At 39.5% G+C, this 19,839-nt stretch overlaps 3 protein-coding genes across 4 annotated transcripts; all 3 read right to left on the bottom strand.

Annotated features, from left to right (window-relative positions):
• Window positions 1–1,616: 1,616 nt before the first annotated feature.
• fblim1 (filamin binding LIM protein 1) lies at window positions 1,617–7,445 on the bottom strand. 2 transcript variants are annotated; one of them, XM_034869278.1, is made up of 8 exons: window positions 6,899–7,445; window positions 6,125–6,446; window positions 5,325–5,476; window positions 4,102–4,195; window positions 3,821–3,990; window positions 3,007–3,185; window positions 2,089–2,209; window positions 1,617–1,983 (listed from the first exon to the last, which is right to left on the bottom strand). In XM_034869278.1, exons 2-8 carry the CDS (start codon window positions 6,420–6,422, stop codon window positions 1,873–1,875), a joined length of 1,125 nt encoding a protein of 374 aa, XP_034725169.1. In that variant the 5' UTR covers window positions 6,423–6,446; window positions 6,899–7,445; the 3' UTR covers window positions 1,617–1,872. The 2 variants fall into 2 exon arrangements, with proteins under 2 accessions (XP_034725169.1, XP_034725168.1); XM_034869277.1 differs by having other exon boundaries at window positions 6,116–6,446; window positions 6,899–7,443.
• A 2,333-nt stretch (window positions 7,446–9,778) lies between these two features.
• LOC117943267 (transmembrane protein 82-like) lies at window positions 9,779–12,506 on the bottom strand. Its single transcript, XM_034869287.1, has 6 exons — window positions 12,150–12,506; window positions 11,979–12,051; window positions 11,703–11,892; window positions 11,106–11,523; window positions 10,137–10,321; window positions 9,779–9,962 (listed from the first exon to the last, which is right to left on the bottom strand). The coding sequence occupies exons 1-6, from the start codon at window positions 12,226–12,228 to the stop codon at window positions 9,933–9,935; spliced, it is 975 nt and encodes a 324-aa protein (XP_034725178.1). The 5' UTR covers window positions 12,229–12,506; the 3' UTR covers window positions 9,779–9,932.
• A 218-nt stretch (window positions 12,507–12,724) lies between these two features.
• slc25a34 (solute carrier family 25 member 34) lies at window positions 12,725–19,276 on the bottom strand. The gene is made up of 6 exons (XM_034869285.1): window positions 19,024–19,276; window positions 17,789–18,515; window positions 15,535–15,600; window positions 14,303–14,455; window positions 14,057–14,191; window positions 12,725–13,938 (listed from the first exon to the last, which is right to left on the bottom strand). The coding sequence occupies exons 2-6, from the start codon at window positions 18,269–18,271 to the stop codon at window positions 13,750–13,752; spliced, it is 1,026 nt and encodes a 341-aa protein (XP_034725176.1). The 5' UTR covers window positions 18,272–18,515; window positions 19,024–19,276; the 3' UTR covers window positions 12,725–13,749.
• Window positions 19,277–19,839: the final 563 nt, after the last annotated feature.

Below are 19,839 nucleotides of genomic sequence, written 5' to 3'. Positions count from 1 at the left end.
AAATGCCTGAATCAGACAGTTGAGATTCCCCCCCCTCCTTCAATTAAAGAGGTGGTTTTTCGGATCACTTAATGTGAGACTGTAAGTTTTACATTTAACAGTCACTGTGGTCACAAGTAACAATTGTGGGATAATGATAAATGTTGGTGTAACAGTCATCAAGTAGAGAAGACTCAGAACGTAAGCAAACAGACTTAGTAATGTTTCACAGCAGTGTTAACCTAAACTTTGATCACATTACATAGCAGTAGGTAGGTAATGTTATCTAATGTCTAATGTAAACTACTGATCATACCAGACCAAGTAAGACTGAAGTAGAAAAGTATTTTATTACCCAATTGTAATAAATGAGCAGGGGTGTTTAATTCTGTATACATGTAACTTTTCTTTTTTTTCAAAAGTTAAATTATCTCACTTTAAAGACCAGAAAAGATAAGAAACGGGCAAACCACCATTGCAATATTTACAGAGTAAAATCAAAGTGTGATGAATAAAAACGTAAATGCCAAAATTACTTTTTTTAAAACCAAGAAATATAATTCCACAAACATGTCATTTGAGATGTACAGAACATAAATAATAACATAATTCAGCTGGAATTTGTGAAGAACCTTTAAAACAGGGTAAGTTTTAAATGTGTTTTTAGCCTCTAAACATGTTAAAAATCACCGGAACTAAACACAGCGGAATTAGCACAACTTTCATGCATTTCTTTTACGTCTACTGCAGTCAGATTCACTGTGTTCACTCGGAAAGAATCCCTTCACATGGATAAGTACTTTAAATGACATCATGAACATGTTTAGAGACTAAAAACAACTTGCCCTGTTTAAGCCTGTTGGGTGCTAACTCTAGCAGGGCGATAATACGGTGTAGGCAGCAATTCTTTATGTTTTTCTATCTATTTACGGCAGTCCAAATTTACAAACAACAGAGCTATGTGTTGGAATTGACCAATTTCTCCTTTAAGGATGTGCTAGTGTGCTCTGTTACACGTTAGTTTATTATAAATTAATACGATTATTTAGTTTAATTTTCTTACGAGTTTAACAATTGTGAGTTGAATTGTAATTTGATTTTCACATTTTAAAACTTAGAACTAATAGGAGGCTGAAGAATTGATATTGTATGTGTATAATTTAACACATTAGGTTGGAGCTAGTGGCCAGACCTTCTAGTACACACAGCATTCTGGATGGGAAAAAAACGTGCTTTGGTTTATTGGCATTTCTTTAAACCAATCACTGTCATCCTGGGTGGTGCTAAGCGCCGTACGGAGCACTGGTGTCGTTGCAAAATAGCCTCGGGAAGGAACTTGTTTTGGTGGAACTTTTGTATGTTCAAAAGTTGTTTTAGTCGTGGAAAATAAATCTCAGATTGGACAGATGATCTAGCCAGCTGTCTGGATTTACCTGGCAGAGATCTGAGAAAAGGTTAACCATGGTCCTCATAAATCGACCAGAGTTTCAAATGCCAACACAAAGAAAGCCCAAGCCAACGGAGATCGGGCCTAAATTAGTGAAATCCGTCTGAATTTCCATTGGCAATGGATGCTGGAGCCTGCCTCAAGATAAAATATATTAGTTTACTTTTATATAAACGTTTTTTTAATATAAAGTAAAACTTTATATTTTTATATATATAAAGGGTTAATGTGAGAAACAGTATACTGATTAAGATTTCCAATAATTCAACTAATGCTTGCAGTATGTTTTATAAAGGCTATTGCATAAATATATTTGGTGCATTTTGTAGTTCAAGTGCAAAATTATCAAGTATAAAAGAATAAAAGGAGAATCTTCAGAAAGCATGATACATTGTAAAAAAGGAGAGAAAAAATGTTGCAGTTTATCCCGGGCTGTAAGGCCAGTGTTAGTGCTGGTCAGAAACCAGGTTCAGATGGCAAGATTTGCAAAGCATTTTCCCTTCCAAAGGATAGCAGCCACGCTCGTTTGGTTCAGGAGAGAGCTGGATGACACAGACCTGCAGACAATCAGAAAGAGTTATCATCTGGTTGAGATTAATTTGTGTTTGCAAACTTGTCATTGTTTCCATACAGTACACTTTGTTTGCTTGCAGAATGCCTACCTCACATCTGTAGCAGTTCTCATGGTAGGAGCGTCCCAGGCATTTAACATTATAGCTGTCAGTACCATCTTCCTTTGGAATGATTAGCTGGTTGCAGGCATTACACTTTGGAGCATACTTCCTTTATTGACAACGTTTCAAGAGGAAAGGAAATATTAGACAAGGCAAGGCGACTTCATTATAGCACCTTTCAAACAGAGCGAGTTGAAATAGGTGAAATAATGCATTAGAACAACTTTAAAAGCAATTTCTTGTATTATCTCAGAATGTTCTCATCAACCATTCATACATATAGCTATTGAAAGTAGAGCACTGTAATTTGTATATTCCACGTATTTATTGCTTTATGCACCATATTGACTGCTGCTGTATAAGAACGCTCTGGACCGCATAGGGAGAAGGTCAGGATGGATGGCTGGGTCACAAAACCCAGAGCTACCAATGCATGTTTGTGTCCCGGGAGTGTTTTAATTCAAACCAAAATCTTTTTTTCTAATCTTAACTGACGTCGCTGTATGACACTCACTTTTTGTCAGCTAAACTCAACTGCTACGGCCCGTGAAATGACCATCCCTTCATGGTGAACTGTACACGGATAAAAGTCACCTTTTGTTGGCTAAACTCAACTAGCAACAGTCTCTGAAACGCCCGTCACCTCACAGTGCTCTATAGCCAGCTCCCAGTAATCTTTAATCAGCTGAATTTAACTGTAAAGACCGCTAAACATCATGTGACCTGTCGTCATGTGAGCAGTTGTCAGTTACCTAATTTTGTAGTATATTGTACAAATTGGTGTGCATAAGTCTTTGTACAATATCATACGTACCCGTTCATGAGAATAGGAAAACCTCTGGTGAATTGTTTTATTTTTGGGTGTTTTCATGCAGTGCTTGCCATCATTTTTAACACTGTTAATACCTGTAATAGTCCTGGAGGCAATACACTTCTCCAACTTCTCCCTGAGCAAAAGCTTGCTCTCCAATTTGCTGTTTACATGTTGCACAGTTGAAACAAGAAAGGTGGTATGCTCGCTCCAGTGCCCGGATAACATGATCTGTGATAACCTCCCCACATGCCCAGCAAAGTTCCAGACTGGCCTAAGAGATAGAGATAAATGGTGAATAGAATACATTTCATAAGTAAAGATGTTACCAACTTTTTCCACGGTTCAACCCATTTGCTACAAACCACTTATACCTCAAGTTTATGCTTGCTGGTCATTTTCCAAAACACAGCGGAGTGTTTACATTTTTGAGTTCTGTTTAACCCACTTTCCAAGCAACCATTGGCTTCCATTCATTTTTGCAAAAAATAAAAATTATAAAAAGATAATAGTAAACTATTTCAATGAACATCATTGCTACTTTTATTTTTACAATAGAGTCAGACTGGAGTTCAATCTCAATTTGCAGCTACACTAAGAAATAAATAACATTGACATTAATAACATTGATAGATGGATTTCAAGTCTGTGCAAGTTGATTTTAACGCTGACTTAAAAGCAAGGGACATCAACAGCTACCTGGAAGGTGTTGGGAAACCCAAATTCAAAAATGTAAACTATTACGGCAGTCTTTGGATAACAGTTAGCATTATTTATCTAAAGCATACCTGCTTTCAAGTAAATGAGCATGCAAAACATTGGTATGGTCTTTTTAGAAAATGTGCATTATAATTTCAGCTGTAATAACATCCTTGTTGTGGATGATTTGTAGTATTTACTTTGATCTACCTGGTAGCAGTCTTCGCAGAGTGGGATTCCTGCCTTGTTGTAGTACTGTTTACCCGCCAGGGGAATGTGACAAGATCTACACTGGAAGCAACCATCATGGTACGTCCTGTTTAAGGCCTCTATTGCAGGTTCAAAAAGAGCCACGGGTTTCCGACAGAAGCCACACACCTCTGCATCGTACACAACATCAAAAGTCAAAGACGGTTATAATAATATGAGTATTGTGAAAGTGAAGCAGTTTAAAGCATGAGCAGTACATGTGTAAACAGAGATGATGTTACCTTTACTCTCCCTGCTCGTGTCTTGGCCATTTTTATAGATCCCATGGGACTGTTCATCTGGTTTTAACCCACTAGATGGTGTGCTTGTTTCCACCTTAAATGTAAATCACATTGCTAATGTAAAACTAAACTTTAAACCAGAGAACTTCAACAGGGGGTCCGGGACCTCTAGTGGATCCTCAGAATGTTGCAGGGGGGCCACCAAATTACTAATTTAATTTAATTTAATTAATTTTAATTTGTTTATTGATCCCCTATGGGGAAATTACAATTTACACTCTGTGTCCACACTTTGTTAGTTTACACACAGTCCTGAACTACACACACACACACGCTAAGGATCTATACATGCAGTAATGGAGAGATGTCAGAGTGAGTGGGCTGCCAGCCGAACCAGCGCCCTGAGCGGGTAGGGGGGGTACAGTGTCTTGCTCAACAGCACCTGGCAGTAACTGGTTTAAAAAACAAGAATATGTCTGAAAATATACGTTTCGTAAATGATTCCAACATATTATTAGTAAAGACACATATTTTCAAGTGAACACTACATTGATGATTATTGGCTTACTGACCTATAGGTAGGGTAGCCATAAGGTTGCCTTCTACAAATAGTTAAGCTTAAGGATTCAATATTTTAACATGTAAAACGTAATGTATAAATATATGAATATGCCAACAATTTTTGATTTAAAAGCTCAGTGTTGTATGCACCATAAAAAAAGGTATGTGTATAGGCTTTAGGCCTCCCTTCATGTTATTTTAGGCCAAGTTCAAATGCAACTCAATTTTATGCAATATATGTAGTAGAGGGTTCCTGCCTTGTCTCTAATCAGCTAGGGGTCCTTGGCCTAAACATTTTTGAAGACCCCTGCTTTAAACAGTTTGACAAGTTTAACATTTGCGTTAGGCCTCACAATGAAGCAAATGCTTGATTTTGAACTAAATAAACTAAATTTCAAACTTTTACATAACTAAAAGCTTTGGAGTATACATATAATTTTCATCAAATCCCATGACCAAAACAATGAAAACACAAACAGTAAAACATGAAATACAACTGTGTCAACATAATACAGTATCTGTAAAAGCTATAGAATTTGTAAACTTTCACTGTGGGGAAAATAGTACTTCTGGCGGTATTCTTTTGTGGAAAATTGGGATCAAGTCTATAAACATAGTACCTGAACATTTGAGTGATGCTAACGTGACAGAGGTCTGCATACCTCTCTGTTGTAAACTGGCTGCCGGCCTGGGCAGAGAGGCGACTGGGCAGGAGGAGGTGGTGGAAGTCTTGATTCTTCAGAGAGCAATTCTCCCACAGATGAAGACAGTGCAGCAGCAGGAGGAGGTGGAGGAGGAGGAGGAGGGAAGAGCTCTGTTTGGCAAGAAAAAATATTTTAAGACATTTTTCAGCAACTTACACAGATGCTTTTTATTTAAGTTTCAATTAAGCACTGACATTTCCTGTAATTCAGGCTAGGATTATATATAATATACATATATATATATATATATATATATAAATATGGATACATAAAGATATGCCGCCACCCCAAAACAAACATTAAATAATTGATTTAAATGAATTGATTACACAGAAAATAAGTAGAAAATAATAAATAATAATGATGATGAGGAATTAATATAAAAAAGTGGACGAAAGCCTTGAAGGTTATGGCTTTGAAGCATGTGCTCTGCTCCTTGTAGTCAAATTAACGTGACAACTTTTCTGCATTCACGTCAGTAAAATAACAACAACAAGTTTTTGTCAGGAGATGAACCTAAAAAGAGCCGCACTCATACAACCTATAGTTTGGGAAACTCTTTACCTTAAAAAGTGATTAAAAATAAGACTTCTAAAACATTGTTATGGAAGGACAGGTCCAAAACATATAACACATGTCAGCCATGCCCTGATGGCATCAATTACATGTAGGGTCAATTTCTGAATATATTTCAGTTTTGCCCAGTTTGCTTAAATCCAAGATGAAAAATGTATTATTGTCATGAATACCTGCAGCACCTATGTAGTCTTCTTGCAGCGGTCCTCTGCCGGGTCCAGGTTGGGCAGATGTACAAGTCCAGTCTTTGCTGTCTACGCTGCCACAGGACTCAGATTGTGAGTTGTCCTCTTTCTTATGTCCCGTGGTGGGGATGTAGTCGCTTGGGTTTATTCGTGCAGCAGTGTGCTGCTTGTCTCTGGACGGGGCACTGTGAGCTTGGAGGACAGGCGGCTGCTGTGTCACAGTGGCTTGGTGAGGAGACGCAAGAGTGATGAAGACAGAAGACACCATCCTTTTTGGTGGAGCTGCTGATGCCATGACTGTATAAAACCTACATACAGCCTAACAGGAGGACAGAACAATTATTATCTACAGTCAAGACTGCCTTCAACATTTACTGTTTTATAGACCAGTAGAAACAGAAACACATCACCGACTTCCCAACACTTTACTTGATATTTTTGAGTAACCCTTGAGTGTGTGAATAAACATACTATTCAATTCAATTCAATTCAATTTTATTTATAGTATCAATTCATAACAAGAGTTATCTCGAGACACTTTACAGATACTAATAGTGAACATGACACTTTACTCCTATCATCTCACTAATATTGACTCTAAGTGTACACACCCTCTCAGTCAACTTTGTGGGAGCGCCTACTCTCACTTTAGAAAGGTAAACTCGAAATCACAGCTCTCATTACCCATAATGAATGGGGTTTCGAGGCAGAAAGAACAAATCTAAATCATCTGTTTCCTTTAAACTCTGGCTGTGAGCTGCCATTACATACCTGGGAGAAAATTCGGGTTGAGGACAGCTCTGTCTTTTCTTTTTTCTCCTTCCCTGCTCTGTATCTCAAAACTTCTGGTTTGTTTTCCCTCCTATAAGCTGCCACTGAGAGAAGACTTTACTCCGGTAGAGAGGGCAACTATCAGCAGAAGGCCACTCCTTTTCCTTCTGTACCTCCCTCCCGACTCGCTTGTTTGTTGACCCCTCCTCCTTCTCTGGCTGAATGACAATACTACCTCCCTCCTGACCGTAAAAGGTGAACAGTTAATCTCAAGCAAAGTGCAGTAAAAAACATGACACATTCATCCACTATGAAAACTTGGCGGGCACACACAAACTGCATGCCCGTGGACACACAAAGAAAAAGTCATGCAACAGTTGGGCAATCTAACCAAAAGCAGAGTCAGATGTTTTACAAAAGCAATATACAGTATCATAAAGTAATTCATAAGGTTTTGCCCTTAATAGACACACAGCCTCCTGTCCTCCCACCCCCTATCTTTTTGCATGCCAGCAGGATGTGACTGTACCTGCCTTTTCCAGCAACTCTCTATCTTAAACTGTCCTTTCTCTGTCTCCTGTGCAGCTCTGCCTTATTGTTCTGTCAGCTTTATTTTCCCTACCTCCCTCATTGAGTCTGCCTCCTTTTTCTTCTCCCTCTTTCCTTCTTCCCTTCCCCCACTACATTATATCACTTTAGCCTTGACTCACTATCAGTGTCACATGGCATTGCTTCCATTTGTGCCCCTCCGACGTCTGATAATTTGTGGTGATCAGGCTCTCCTGATGGCGCTTTTGTGGTTGAAAGCAGCCGTAAAGGAGCCACAGCATTACAGTGCGATGAATCAGGGCATTGTGCGAGAGGAGATATTGGTGTATTAGGAGAGGGAGCAATGAGTGATGTGTGTGTGAGAGCTATGAAAAAGCTGCTTTGTTGTGTTTGCTGCTCTCCACCAATGTGAGTCTAAGCAAAATTAGCTCTGCTGATCAGCAAATGTTGTGGTTAGTTTCCAGAGACAAACTTTTTTCAAGGTCTACTCTCATCCTGCAGTCAAAAGGCAGGATGGAGAGAGTAACAAAATCTTGAATAAAACTGATAAATGTGGGTCAGTGTGAAAGAAGAGTGAGGCATGGCTGTGTGAGAGAGGGTTAACAAGACGGAGATGAGGAGAGTGATGGGGGTCTCTGTTGTTCCAGCTCTGTGGAAAGGAATGCTGCAGTGATGTCACGATTGCAGGAGGGAGCATGCCTTCTGATGACACAATCCCAGACCTCCCCAAACAGCCACAATCCTCATTAAACCCTCTGAACCCCTTCACTGGTTCTACAGAGTGACTTTTCAATTCACTCATAAACATCACAATATCATTTTTTACTTAAATTCCCAGTGTTAATGTGCTTGGGTAAGCAGGAAAACAATGGAACTACGTAGAAAGAAGGGAAAGAAACAGGAAAAAAACACAGTAAAAACAATGACAATTGCATGTTCACAAATACAGTGAATTTCTTAATTCCTTTACCAAATATCTCAAGTAGGAGTAGGATTGGACTGCCTTGAGTTAAGGTTTAAGGAGTACTTCAAGTGAAGTACCATAAGTCTTCAATCAAGTTGGGGGAAATGTGAGCGACAGAGGCTGAGTTATTCTGACTTTTTAGTCCCTAGTAAGGGCTCAGCTCCAAAAAAGCAGAATCCTACACTTCCAGGAATGCAGCTGTATAATGTCTTTTATTATGGTGTGTTTCAGTTAAACTGGGAAGTTGGAATTTCTAAGTTCCCAGTTGAAAATGTCAACAAAAACACACTCTGAAGTCGGATTTCCAACTAGAAAAGTCAGGAGTACTTCAACAACTGACATCAAAATCCCACAAGGCTGCTCCTAGAAGTGAAAGCTGTATACTGTTTATTAGCACTTCACGTCTTATTTGTTTCTCATTAATCAGTCGTAAACACAGTACTGGCCATCTTTTAAACAAGAGATGTCTCACTCTGTAGCTAAAACGGAGACCTAAAAACACAGGGTGAAACAGGATCTGCTTCAAAATATGGTGTTTTTTGAAAAGGAAACCATGTAAACCTATTCTGGTACAACCTCAAAATACAATTATGAACCTGAAAATGAGCATAACATGGCCGCTTTAATGCTTTGGCTTGTGACATAGTGATACCCGGTTTAGCTCGTGATACTTATATACTTTAACTTGTTCTCTCATTGTTAATGAATGATTTTCTGACGGAGCAAAATATTCATTGCAACTATATGACGTCCCGGTAACATTTTAGCTACTCAGTAATTTACAGTGGGTAACACAGAACTGTAAAGAAAAGATCTTTACGACAGCAGGTGTGGTAAAACACTAGCGCTTTTGTCCTAAGCGGCTGCTAATATCAACACAAACTGAAATGTACCTATAGCCACTTTAATTATTGTCAGTTGGCCATTGGGGCCGCTGTGTCATCCTGAGGATTAGCATCTTAAAATCTACACACACCCTCCTGACCAATTTCTATTCTATTCATTAACACATTTTGAGTGTAATTCATGAAGTGTTTGCCAAAGAACACCTCTTCAAAAATGTGTAGTTGTTGTGTAGCAATAGTTGAATTAATGTGTAAACAGTGTATAAAAGCATTTTTGACAAGCTTTCATCCTCTCCTGGTGGGGGTCTGTTTATGCAATCACCGTGACTTTATTAAATTGGGCTTGGAAAAATTATGCTGTGTTACAACAAAAAACAATCTGCAATACAATATATTTATAAATAGCTTGACAATTCCTTTTCATCTTTTGTCGTCCATTACATGAAGCATCAAAAGATACAAACTCCTCTTTCTTCCCTTCTGTTGAAAAAAAGACTCAATAACCAAAATTAAGCACAAAAGTTATGCCATCAAGTGTGGCCACAATATATCCTTTATTGTTTTATCATCACATCTTGACAGTTGAGGTAGTCTCTGGTATTTGATGTAGATTTGGGGTTCATCATCAGCTATCAGCTGATGATGTTTTCATTGTTTCGGAACTGGAGCTCTGTTTCTATTTTCTCAAGCTTGTGTCCTCGTCTTCCTAAAATGAAGCATGAAAATTGATTGAATAAAACGTAATTTTCACACTTCTCAACATTACTAACAAGTACTAACAACATTTTTACACTAAACACAAAAATAGTCATGTTGTAGAAATTGCAGCTTAAATGCAATTGTCATATCCCTGTGAGTGTAAGAGATGATTCACACAGACCTTAAACGCGGCTTGTAACAGGTCCTGAGAGGGCAGCAGGCAGACTGCTTCACCGAGGAAAGTGATGAGGACGTGGAAGACATCAAACCAGTCGCCCACTGTCAGCATTAGCACCAGTAAGGCTCCCATTCGCAGCAAGACAGTGTGCCGCAGGGCATTTATGCCAGGCTGCTGCTGCTGATTATCTATGCAAAATGAAAAACAAAAAAGTGACCAACCAATGTGATACCTGCTTGTTTTCTGAGATGTGTTTTTTTTTTTTTTTTTCATAATTTGTAATTGCATTGTCTTATATATATTTTCTTATTTCCTATTTGTTTATTGGTACCATTCTTATATGCATCACCTATGGTCTGCTTTTTGTTTTTAGTGTTAGTGTTAACATGGTCTCGCTTCGCCAGACCTTCCTCCACAGCGCTGCAAAGGAGGGTCTGGCTAGTCTACACAGAATTCCAGGATGGGGGGAAAAACCTGCTCTGGTTTATTGACATTTCTTTAAACTATTACAATTGTCGTGGGCGGCGCTAAGGACCAGGAAAATCCACAATGTCGCTGCAAAATAGCCTTGAGAAGGAACTTGTTTTGGTGGAACTTGTAAGTTTAAAAGTTGTTTTAGTCGGGCAACAGATACTCAAAATTGGAGAGTCAGGAGAGATAGTCTATAGCTAGCTGTCTGGGTTTACCCTGTAGAGATCTTAGTAGTTAACCATAGTCCTCATAAATCCACCAAAGTTTAGAACGCCAACACAAAAAAGTGGAAGGTAAACGGACGAGTGGCTGAAAAGAGTAAATTCTGGTGGAATTTCAAACGGCAACGGGGCAATCCCGGAAGTGGAACAGCATGGATATAGACTAGTGTTACCACAACACATGGGTGATCAGACTAGTTATTCAGGTTATCTTAGCTCATTTAAAAAAAAAAATTCTGAAGGACCATTCCATTCTCCAAGTAGTTGACTAGACAATCACCTTGAATGTAGACCACCAACATGGTGTAGCAAAGTGTCAGTGGAATCCAAAACTTTAGAGCATCCTTCTGGGACAGGAATTGGTCATAAATTGTACTGGTGTAAGCCACAGTTGCTAGAGCAAAGGCCAAGACAACAGCTCTTTGCAGTGAAGCCAGTATGGTGTGTCCAGAGGCCAGGAGGGTGATGCACTTCCCACAGTAACGCTCTCTGCTATGTAGTGGGTAAAGTCTGGCCACATGGCTCCACAGATTTTGGCTGACACTTGCCAGTGCCCAGCTGATAGCAGCTGCCAGAAACAAGCTGAGGGAGCTGTGTGGAGCCCCCTTATGGAGGAAGTCAAGAGTACAGGTAAGGCTGCAACCCAGGGGAAACTGGCACTGGATCAGGAGTAGGTCTGAGCCTCTGCCATTGGCATTCTGGGTTCAGATAGGTAGCAGGAGCGAGGATAAAAATAGGTCAGGTCAGTGTTTGAGAGATTTATCAATTAACACTGAAAGTATACCCACTTTCAGTATAGACAGAACAAGTCTAAATTAATGGTCTATCTGTAATAATGTGTTATCTGTGATAAGACATTGATTGATGAGAAACTCACCAGTCCTGCTGATACCCAGGCAGAAACAGCTCTAAGAGAAAACTCCAGCACTATCAAAGAGGAAACCCTCGAGTTTACCAGAGACAGAAGGACCGTCAGGGTCCAGAACTGGAGAGCTGCTGTCCACTTCGCTCTCAGATTGCCAAGTGCGGATGTCCTCAGTTTGCTTTCAGTTTCAGTCTCGAGATCACTGTGTGGAGGGGAAAATAGAAAATGAAAACGACTGCACATAAAATAATCATATATTTTCTCCTCTTTTTATAGAAGAAAACTCACCTGCACGTTTGAATGAAATGGTAAACTCTCATCAGATTGTACAGCACTGATATTCCACATGCACCTACAAGACCTGTGAAGCACAAATAACAACAAAGCGAAAAACAATAAGTATGTAAAGAAACAGTGTCTAAGAATTAAAAAAAAAAATTATTGCAATGAAGAACTCACCTTTAAAAAAACAATCTGTGGGGTTTAAATCAAAAGACGTCCAATCAGAAGTTCCCAGGATCCAAGAGAAGGAAAACATTTTTTTCACGTTTTCCTTGTAATATCTCAAGGACACATAAAAAAAAGGGGCTATGGTCTTGTACTCATGCTATTTCAATTTAAGAACCTGATCAGAAACTACAAGTCAGTTGATGCTGAATTACTTTGAGCCAAACCGTCACGTTGCCTATATTTTTTCCTGCTGTCTAGGTCTGTGTTAGCTTCATGTTTAATGTCCAAAGGTCAAATGTGATTGGAGTGTGGTTGTCAGTCTAATCATTTCCTGATGAAAGAGGCTGAAAGTCCTCTTAAAAAGGATTAGGCCTATAGAGGAATCAGACACCTTTTAACTGTCTCTAAATTAAATCACACTTTGCTTACAATGTGTCTAGATTACCTTCATGTATATAAAGATGCACCTGTGCCCAAGAGGATACAACACACATCTATTAAATGTTTTTTTATACAAAAATCTTTATTATTAGTATCCAATTTCTGTACATAAAAACCTCAGCTCAATATGTCAGTAAAGAATGTAAGGTGTGAAAAATCACAGCTACAAACATGGAATACAGTGTTTACGTTTTAATAATCCAAACTTCTTCATCTCATCTGCATCTGTGAGTTGGCATCAATTGATATGGCCGCAAGCCACGTGAATCTTACTGTGCTTAGCTTTGCTGCAAGAGGACATATGAAAGCCCGAGACACTGCTTGTAAATTGATCAACTGAGGTATTAAAAGGTAAAACCTGAGAGTTAAACAGCATTTTCATGCATTTAAGAAATATGATAGGAACTCCTGAGGTTGAAATTAGAGCCTGTGCAATGTGTGCCCATCTTCATCAAGTGCTTTAATGGTCATCAATCTGCTTTGCTTCAGAGGTAGTGAGTCTCTTAACTGTTCTAAATACGCTTATTCACTTTCTGATGTTAGATGAGCAGATCAACCACTAATGCCTTAACAGTATATAAGCTACAGCCAGTGGGTGGTTAGCCTAGCTTTGCACAAAAACTGGAAACAGGGCGAAACACTTAGCCTGGATCTGTCCAAAACTACAAAAATATAGTGCCACCTCATCATGTTTATTTATTTGTCTGTTTTTTAAACTGAGAGCTGCTAAACTGTGCTTCGTTGTTGTGAAACAATGACAATAAAGATACATTCTAAAATCTACCCACCAGCACCTAGACAGCCCACTAAAAAAAGAGTGAAAACGACAATTTTCCATTTTATGAATGGGAGTTATGTTTCTTGGCCTTTAGCAGTTGACAGCAGAGCCTTCAGGAGGTTGCTGTCATGATTAACTCCTGTAAAGCAACACTTCAGATATATTTATGTTAATTAGTGAGTTTCAGAGGTGCTGCTGAGTGGATTTTATTACAGTTTGACAGAGCCAGACGAGCGGTTTCTCCTGTTTATAGTATTTCTGCTAAGCTGCTGGTTGTATAGCTTCATATTTACTGTACAGACATGAAAATTGTATCAAACTTCTTATCTATCGTTCTGCTTCAACTTCAATTGTTGTGACTGAGTCCAGTCAATCATGCACAGGGATGTTTTAGCTCATTCCTTGGCTCTGGTGGTTCTTCACTGTCTGTTGCCTCATGAGATCCCAGAACAGCATGCTGAGCATTGTGTGTGGGGCCAAGCGCACAAAGACAGGGCCCATGCCTTTATACAACCCCAGCAGGCCCTCAGCTTGGCACACCTTCAGCATACAATCAGAAAATCCATTGTACAGACGGCCCTAAAAGACACATAAGGAAAATAGTAAGTCTTAGTTCAGTATGTATTTACAGTAGCTAGAACACTTCTTACAAAAGTATTTTGTGCCATTACTGAGAGCAAGGATCACTTGAACTCACTTTATGAAACTCATCCACTGGCTGGTTGTAGAGCCGTGTACTAATGACGTCAAATGGTGTCATGGTGATCGCCACAGCGACTCCACTGATCATGGCGGCTATCAAAGCCGTAAGACAGCTGTTTGGACTAAACCACTGCAAGGAAAGAAACTGATTATTGACTGAGATTTGACTTTTGGCTGACTGCGTGACGGCAACTGTTTGGTTTCATGTGTGGAAAGAATGTCAGCTGTTTATCCCCTCTACCTGGGAATGTGACACCCAGTCCTTGGCTGAGGTAAATGTTGCCAGTTGAGCAGCTGATCCCACCATCACTCGAGGTACGGCCCCGTTCACACCCCTCCAAAGACCAATTAAACCGTCTCTTCTGTAGATGGTAACAAATGCGTCAGACACTCCCTGAAATGGAAGAAAGCCAAAGCAATGGTGTGTTGGAAGTAGCAGCTATTGGGCAGAATATGTTTTCTATCATGTGTTGGTAGTATAAAGGGGACAGAAATGTATTTCTGATGGATATAGTTAGCAAGGCCATGAAGTCTGCTTATAACAGAAGGTTAATGCTGTGTGCATAAATATGTATTGATGACATTAAGACCACTGGGTCACGTAATTAGTGCTATATTTGTATTTATCTGCTCCTACAAATTGTTCAATGTCATTACATGGCATTTGTGCTAAACACAGTATGAATCAGTGATGGAATGTAGCTAAGTACATTTACCCAAGTACAAACACCTCAGAAATTCTACTTGAGTATCTCCATGTTGCAATGCAACTTTATACTTCTACTTCATTACATTTCAGAGGGAAATATTCTTTTTAATCAAATACATTTATCTGACAGATGAGAACGACAAAAGGTTAAGATGTTAGACAAAAGCCAAAAGAACATTGAGGAAGCTGCAATCAAGCGCATTGTCTCCTCACCAATTGTCCTGTCTAATTGGACAGCAAAACTGCGTACACCTGTGTGGGAGGACTGTGGGTGGGCAGCTGCTTTTAGATTTTGCATTCAAAATAAAAGATCGCTGTATAAAATATGATGCATTGTTATGATTAAACCACCAAACAGCATAATTAGTACTTAGAGTTTGCTCTGCCTAGCTGCTCATACTTTAATTTATCAGTAGTGAGAAATCCATAAAAAAGTATATAAAATAATGTATAAATGTAATATAAAAAGTATACAATAATAAATAAAAAGGAATAAAACACTTCACGCTGCATAATGAGGGCCTTTACTTTTGATACATTTTCTGGTTATACATACTTTTACTTTGAATTTTGAATGAATGACTTGTATTGAAGTATGTTCACCCTGTGGTATTGCTACTTTTACTCAAGTAAAATAAAGTACTTCTTCCATCACTGCTTTTACATAAAGCATCTGAATACATATTTATTATGACCTAATTCCAGCTAAAACAACTTAAAAAAAAGGTTATTAATGTATCTTAGTTTGAACATGTCTGTCTTACCAGATGCTTATGCTGATGGCCTACTGCGATGGCTTCCACAGTCTGAGCCTGCAGCTGGGTCTTCACCTACAGAGAGAAAATGCAAGGTACAAGGTTTAATGGGCATTCAACCTGCACTAGATACTGTGCCAAAAGTTCATCTAAGTACATACAAAACCAGACTTGTTGTTAATAAGTGGGCCATGTGCCAGGAGTAGTTACAAAACAATAACAGGTAACTCTGCTAATGTTGACCGGGTATGAGTCGCATAACACAAACTTGTTTCCAGGAACTTGTATTAACTCAGTGACTCATTTGCACCAAACCTTGAGGATCAAACAGCAGCGAGAGCATGCACCAAACCAAGCAGCCTCTCTAGTCAATCTCATAAAGAGTCTCAATGAAATAACCTTCAGCAATCCTTCCTTCACTCACACTGTCAACAGCACACAGCAAAGAGCCACAAGATACTGTATATTTCTGGCAAGTAAAGTTCAGGGTATTTTTAGTGACCTAGATATGCTGTAGACAAACACGGTTGGACGGCTTTAAATGCATTGACTGACAGCTGAGGCAGAAAAACAACAACATTACTCCTGGCATATAAAAAGGGACATGAAGAGGACATGAACACTTTCAATTTAATATTGTATATGCTACTGTAATCTGTCTGTGTGTTGTGTATTGTCCCAAACAGGACTCTCTTTAGACCTTGTATTTCAATAAGACTACCTGTATAAACAAAAGGTAAAATAACATAGGACGAATATGAAAATAGTGCTGTAAATTAAGAGATGGTGACATTTGAGACAGGAGTCTCGTCTGGTGGTTGTTTGGGACCTGGATGTGGACAGGTTGGGGAGCAGGTGCATGAAAGAATTGGAAATGTATTACTCATCCATGTGGGATAGGGTTAAGACAGCTTAAGATCCTTGTTTTATCTTGCGTTCTTTCAAAACTAGATGCCATCAAATTAGACGTCATCTGTGACTCACCTGACTATACCACACCCACCCATGAAATGTCACATTGTGTGCTGGATACAAATATTCTTTGACACTGAACTGGTTCACTTCCCTGCGTCTGATTGTGATGAATGACAATACTGTTATTCAGACCAAATGCTAAGGATTGGAAAAATCACATTTAAATTGAAGTTATCCATTTGAGTTTCTTTTATTTCAATAGAAGTGGGGGACCAATACATTATTGGTTGCTGTAATGTTTCCACCTGTCCATACTGGTCTAGAAAAGATCCCTTTGTAGGTGATTTAAAAACACAAATCAAGTAAGCATCTTCCATATTTACAGTCTTTTTTTACAGCAACCAAAAACTATTTTAATGAGCATACAGTATGAGTGAGTGTGTGAGTGAATGTGAACTGTAGAAACGTACTGTAAGGATGATCACTGCTGACAGATATGAATGAACTATGAAGACCTCTTACTTTACAATGTTGCACAAGCGTTTTAGTTTGTAAATGAACAATGCAATCTAAGGATTTAATTCTGTTTGCAAAGCCTACAAATGTATTATGTTGCTGCAGATACAGACACACCATGTGCAAACATGATCTGGTCATAGATGATGACCAGTGTGTTGGCAATATTCAAACAGTGTGGCCTGTTAGTGTTACTCTGAAACCTTTTGCATTATACATCTAAAGCTTGCCACAGAAGACAATTACCCATATCATCTTTCCCTTGTCAGCGGTTTGGCTGTTAAATTATTAACTTTCTTGGTTTTATTTAACGTGTGTGTGAGGCAACATTATGCTCAAACAGTGACCTATCCTGGCTGTTAGAATAAATTATGACACAAAACACATAGTTGTGACTGTGATCTTTTGGACATATACAGTAACTGGCAACAACAAATGGCTTGTAGCATCTACTGATTTATTTAAAAAAAAACTATAGACCTGACCTATAATGACCAATACAGGCCAGGAACCCATCAAGCGGTCGCAATGTGTGTGTGTGTGTGTATATATATATTACATTCGTTCTTTTCATGCCAAATACTGTGCATCTTTACCTCATCAGGTCTCTAAGTGGGGCAGTGGTGGCATAAAGGTTAAAGAAGTGAGCTTGTGACCGGGAGGTCGTTGGTTCATTTTAATTATTAAATGTCTGAAGAGGGTAAAAACAATTCAAATGAACTGCTCACATACATGTACCCTGTGATGAAGGCTCACAAGCAAAACTATATGGGGAGCCATTGTGATCAAGTTTTTTTTTTTTTTTTTAAAGGAGAAACTTTGGTAAACCTACCAGGTAGGCAGGAGAAGCAATTAAGGCACCCAGTGCCCCGACCCCTGCCCCCGACAGCAGACTCCCCCCATGGAACGAGGTGAAACCCAGAGCTTCACAGTAGGAGTAGGAGCCCAGCCTCACACCGTTCATCACACCTTGGTAAATCAGCCCAACTGAGAGGCCCTTCTGCAGGCCCCGGAGCCCGTCTGTGCGGCCCACCACCCAGAGGGCCTGCAGAACTCCACGATAGTGTCTCTGGTAGGACCCCCGTGCACGCAGCTCTCCCTGAAGCTGCAGACGGGTCTTTACAACCTCCAGGGGATTGGTGAAAACACAGGCTGCGCAGCAGGAAAGAGCGCCAAGGGCAAAGTCAAGAGGAGGCCGGACAGCTGCAGGGGGAGGCGAGGCGCCGAGGACACCGCCAGTGGATGCCATCCTGGAAGGCTGGGCACCAAACACAGACTCTTCTGGTGAAGTGTTCAACAGTTGAGCACTGGTCATCCCTGGGGAATGCTTGGTAGTCCTTGTGATGACTTGTCCCCCTTGTGTCAGTTTGTTCGGGAACAAGAAGTGGGTGTTGTACTTGGTACAGAACAGTCAGAAAAAGTCAGAAACAAATGCTATCAGCTGTGTGATAACTCATCTAATATCTTGTCATATTTTTCCCTTGAAACTGCAGGTCAATGCGCCTCTTTGGTGTCCTTCTGCAATGTTTTTCTGTCAGTCTGTTTAAAAGTGGCACCATCTGCAAGAGAATGTATTCATTTTAAAGTAAACTACTTTTAAATTGTGAGGTTCAGGTGTGTTTACAAATGCTTAGCCATATATATGAGGAAAGAGGGTGTTTGTGAGTCAAGAGTAAGACTGCGAGGAGTCCATTTGGAAGGGAAACATTCAGATTTTTGCTCACATAATAAGACAGTTAAAAACCTGTCAGGCCTGCTGTTTAACTCTCTAATTATGCAGCATCTTAAAACACTACACATGAAAAAACAGAGGTAGAACACCTTTAAGAGCAGACAATCACACACACACAGACACACACACACACACACACACACACACACACACACAATTATCTGGCAATAACAAGTCACACACTACCCAATTCACATTAATTCAAACCAACATGCAACTACACAAACAAGCACCAGAGGCAACACACTCAAAAAGAAAACTCCTCTCACGTGCCTTTAAAAAAAAAAAAGTTAGAAAATCTATCTTAAATCTGGATAGTTCATTCATAAACTCACAGTGTTCTGGTGATCATGTGCAGATCCATTTTTCCTCTCTTCTCCATCATTGTAAACATGTGTCTTCAGCACATTCATTGTGAAAGTCTCCTCCCATTCACTCCTACCAGAGCCAATGCAGTTTGAGTCCTCTCTACCTCGCCATATGCCCGATGCTGCACCAATCAAATGGCTCTAAACTCTAAACTGCCCCCAGCTCTGGTCCTATAGCAGCTCTCTGGGTAAAAGGTTATGGTTGGTCAAAGAGGGGGGTGGAGTGTCTGAGGGAAAGGAGATAAAACTGCTGACTAAGAAAAGGTTTTAACAAGGTTAATGTGCTGAAGATAGTGTCGATAATCTCAGAAACAAAACAAACAAAACTGAGCTCTGTTTTAACTTAAATTAATAAATTATATTTCTAGGTAGCTTTTTATTTACGTGCTGTATGTAAAGGGGACCCTAGAGGGAGCTGTTCTACAGCACTTCAAAGTATAAACCCTTAGCTATGACTCTTAATGAATCAATCAAATGGAACAATAGGAGTTCATTCATGATATAAAACAACAGCGTACAAACGCAATCTCACTAGGGTCATTATAAAGCAAATCAGGAGCTCTAAAGAGCCTAGTTTTACACAATCTTTCTCAGCAGATGGAGTTGTTGAGCACTTGGAAGTCTCCTTATGTGAGCAAAGCTGCGGGAACCCTCCGACATTTCTGGCTCTATTGACACCAAAGTTCGGGAACTTCATCTACAGACTATCTTCCACTTTTGTAGGCCACCAGCCAGATTTTTTGATATATCAAATATTCTGCCCACAATGCATTCAAACCTTTT

Source organism: Etheostoma cragini, chromosome 4 (genome assembly GCF_013103735.1).
Source record: "Etheostoma cragini isolate CJK2018 chromosome 4, CSU_Ecrag_1.0, whole genome shotgun sequence".
In the NCBI taxonomy this organism is placed as follows: domain Eukaryota; kingdom Metazoa; phylum Chordata; class Actinopteri; order Perciformes; family Percidae; genus Etheostoma; species Etheostoma cragini.
The sequence above is the reverse complement of the archived record's forward strand: the minus strand, read 5'-3'. Positions and strand labels throughout refer to the sequence as shown.

Excerpts from the sequence above, each read along its gene's own strand:
- fblim1 (XM_034869277.1), bottom strand. The coding sequence starts at position 6,422 with ATGGCATCAGCAGCTCCACCAAAAAGGATGGTGTCTTCTGTCTTCATC. Across the intron at positions 3,186-3,820 it reads TCTGCGAAGACTGCTACCAG|GCCAGTCTGGAACTTTGCTG; the intron begins GTAGATCAAAGT and ends TCTATCTCTTAG. Across the intron at positions 1,984-2,088 it reads AGAACTGCTACAGATGTGAG|GTCTGTGTCATCCAGCTCTC; the intron begins GTAGGCATTCTG and ends GATTGTCTGCAG.
- LOC117943267 (XM_034869287.1), bottom strand. The coding sequence starts at position 12,228 with ATGTTTTCCTTCTCTTGGATCCTGGGAACTTCTGATTGGACGTCTTTT. Across the intron at positions 11,893-11,978 it reads CATTTCATTCAAACGTGCAG|TGATCTCGAGACTGAAACTG; the intron begins GTGAGTTTTCTT and ends CCCTCCACACAG. Across the intron at positions 11,524-11,702 it reads CCTGGGTATCAGCAGGACTG|AATGCCAATGGCAGAGGCTC; the intron begins GTGAGTTTCTCA and ends ATCTGAACCCAG.
- slc25a34 (XM_034869285.1), bottom strand. The coding sequence starts at position 18,271 with ATGACCAGTGCTCAACTGTTGAACACTTCACCAGAAGAGTCTGTGTTT. Across the intron at positions 14,456-15,534 it reads GCCATCAGCATAAGCATCTG|GGAGTGTCTGACGCATTTGT; the intron begins GTAAGACAGACA and ends CTTCCATTTCAG. Across the intron at positions 14,192-14,302 it reads ACTGGGTGTCACATTCCCAG|TGGTTTAGTCCAAACAGCTG; the intron begins GTAGAGGGGATA and ends CTTTCCTTGCAG.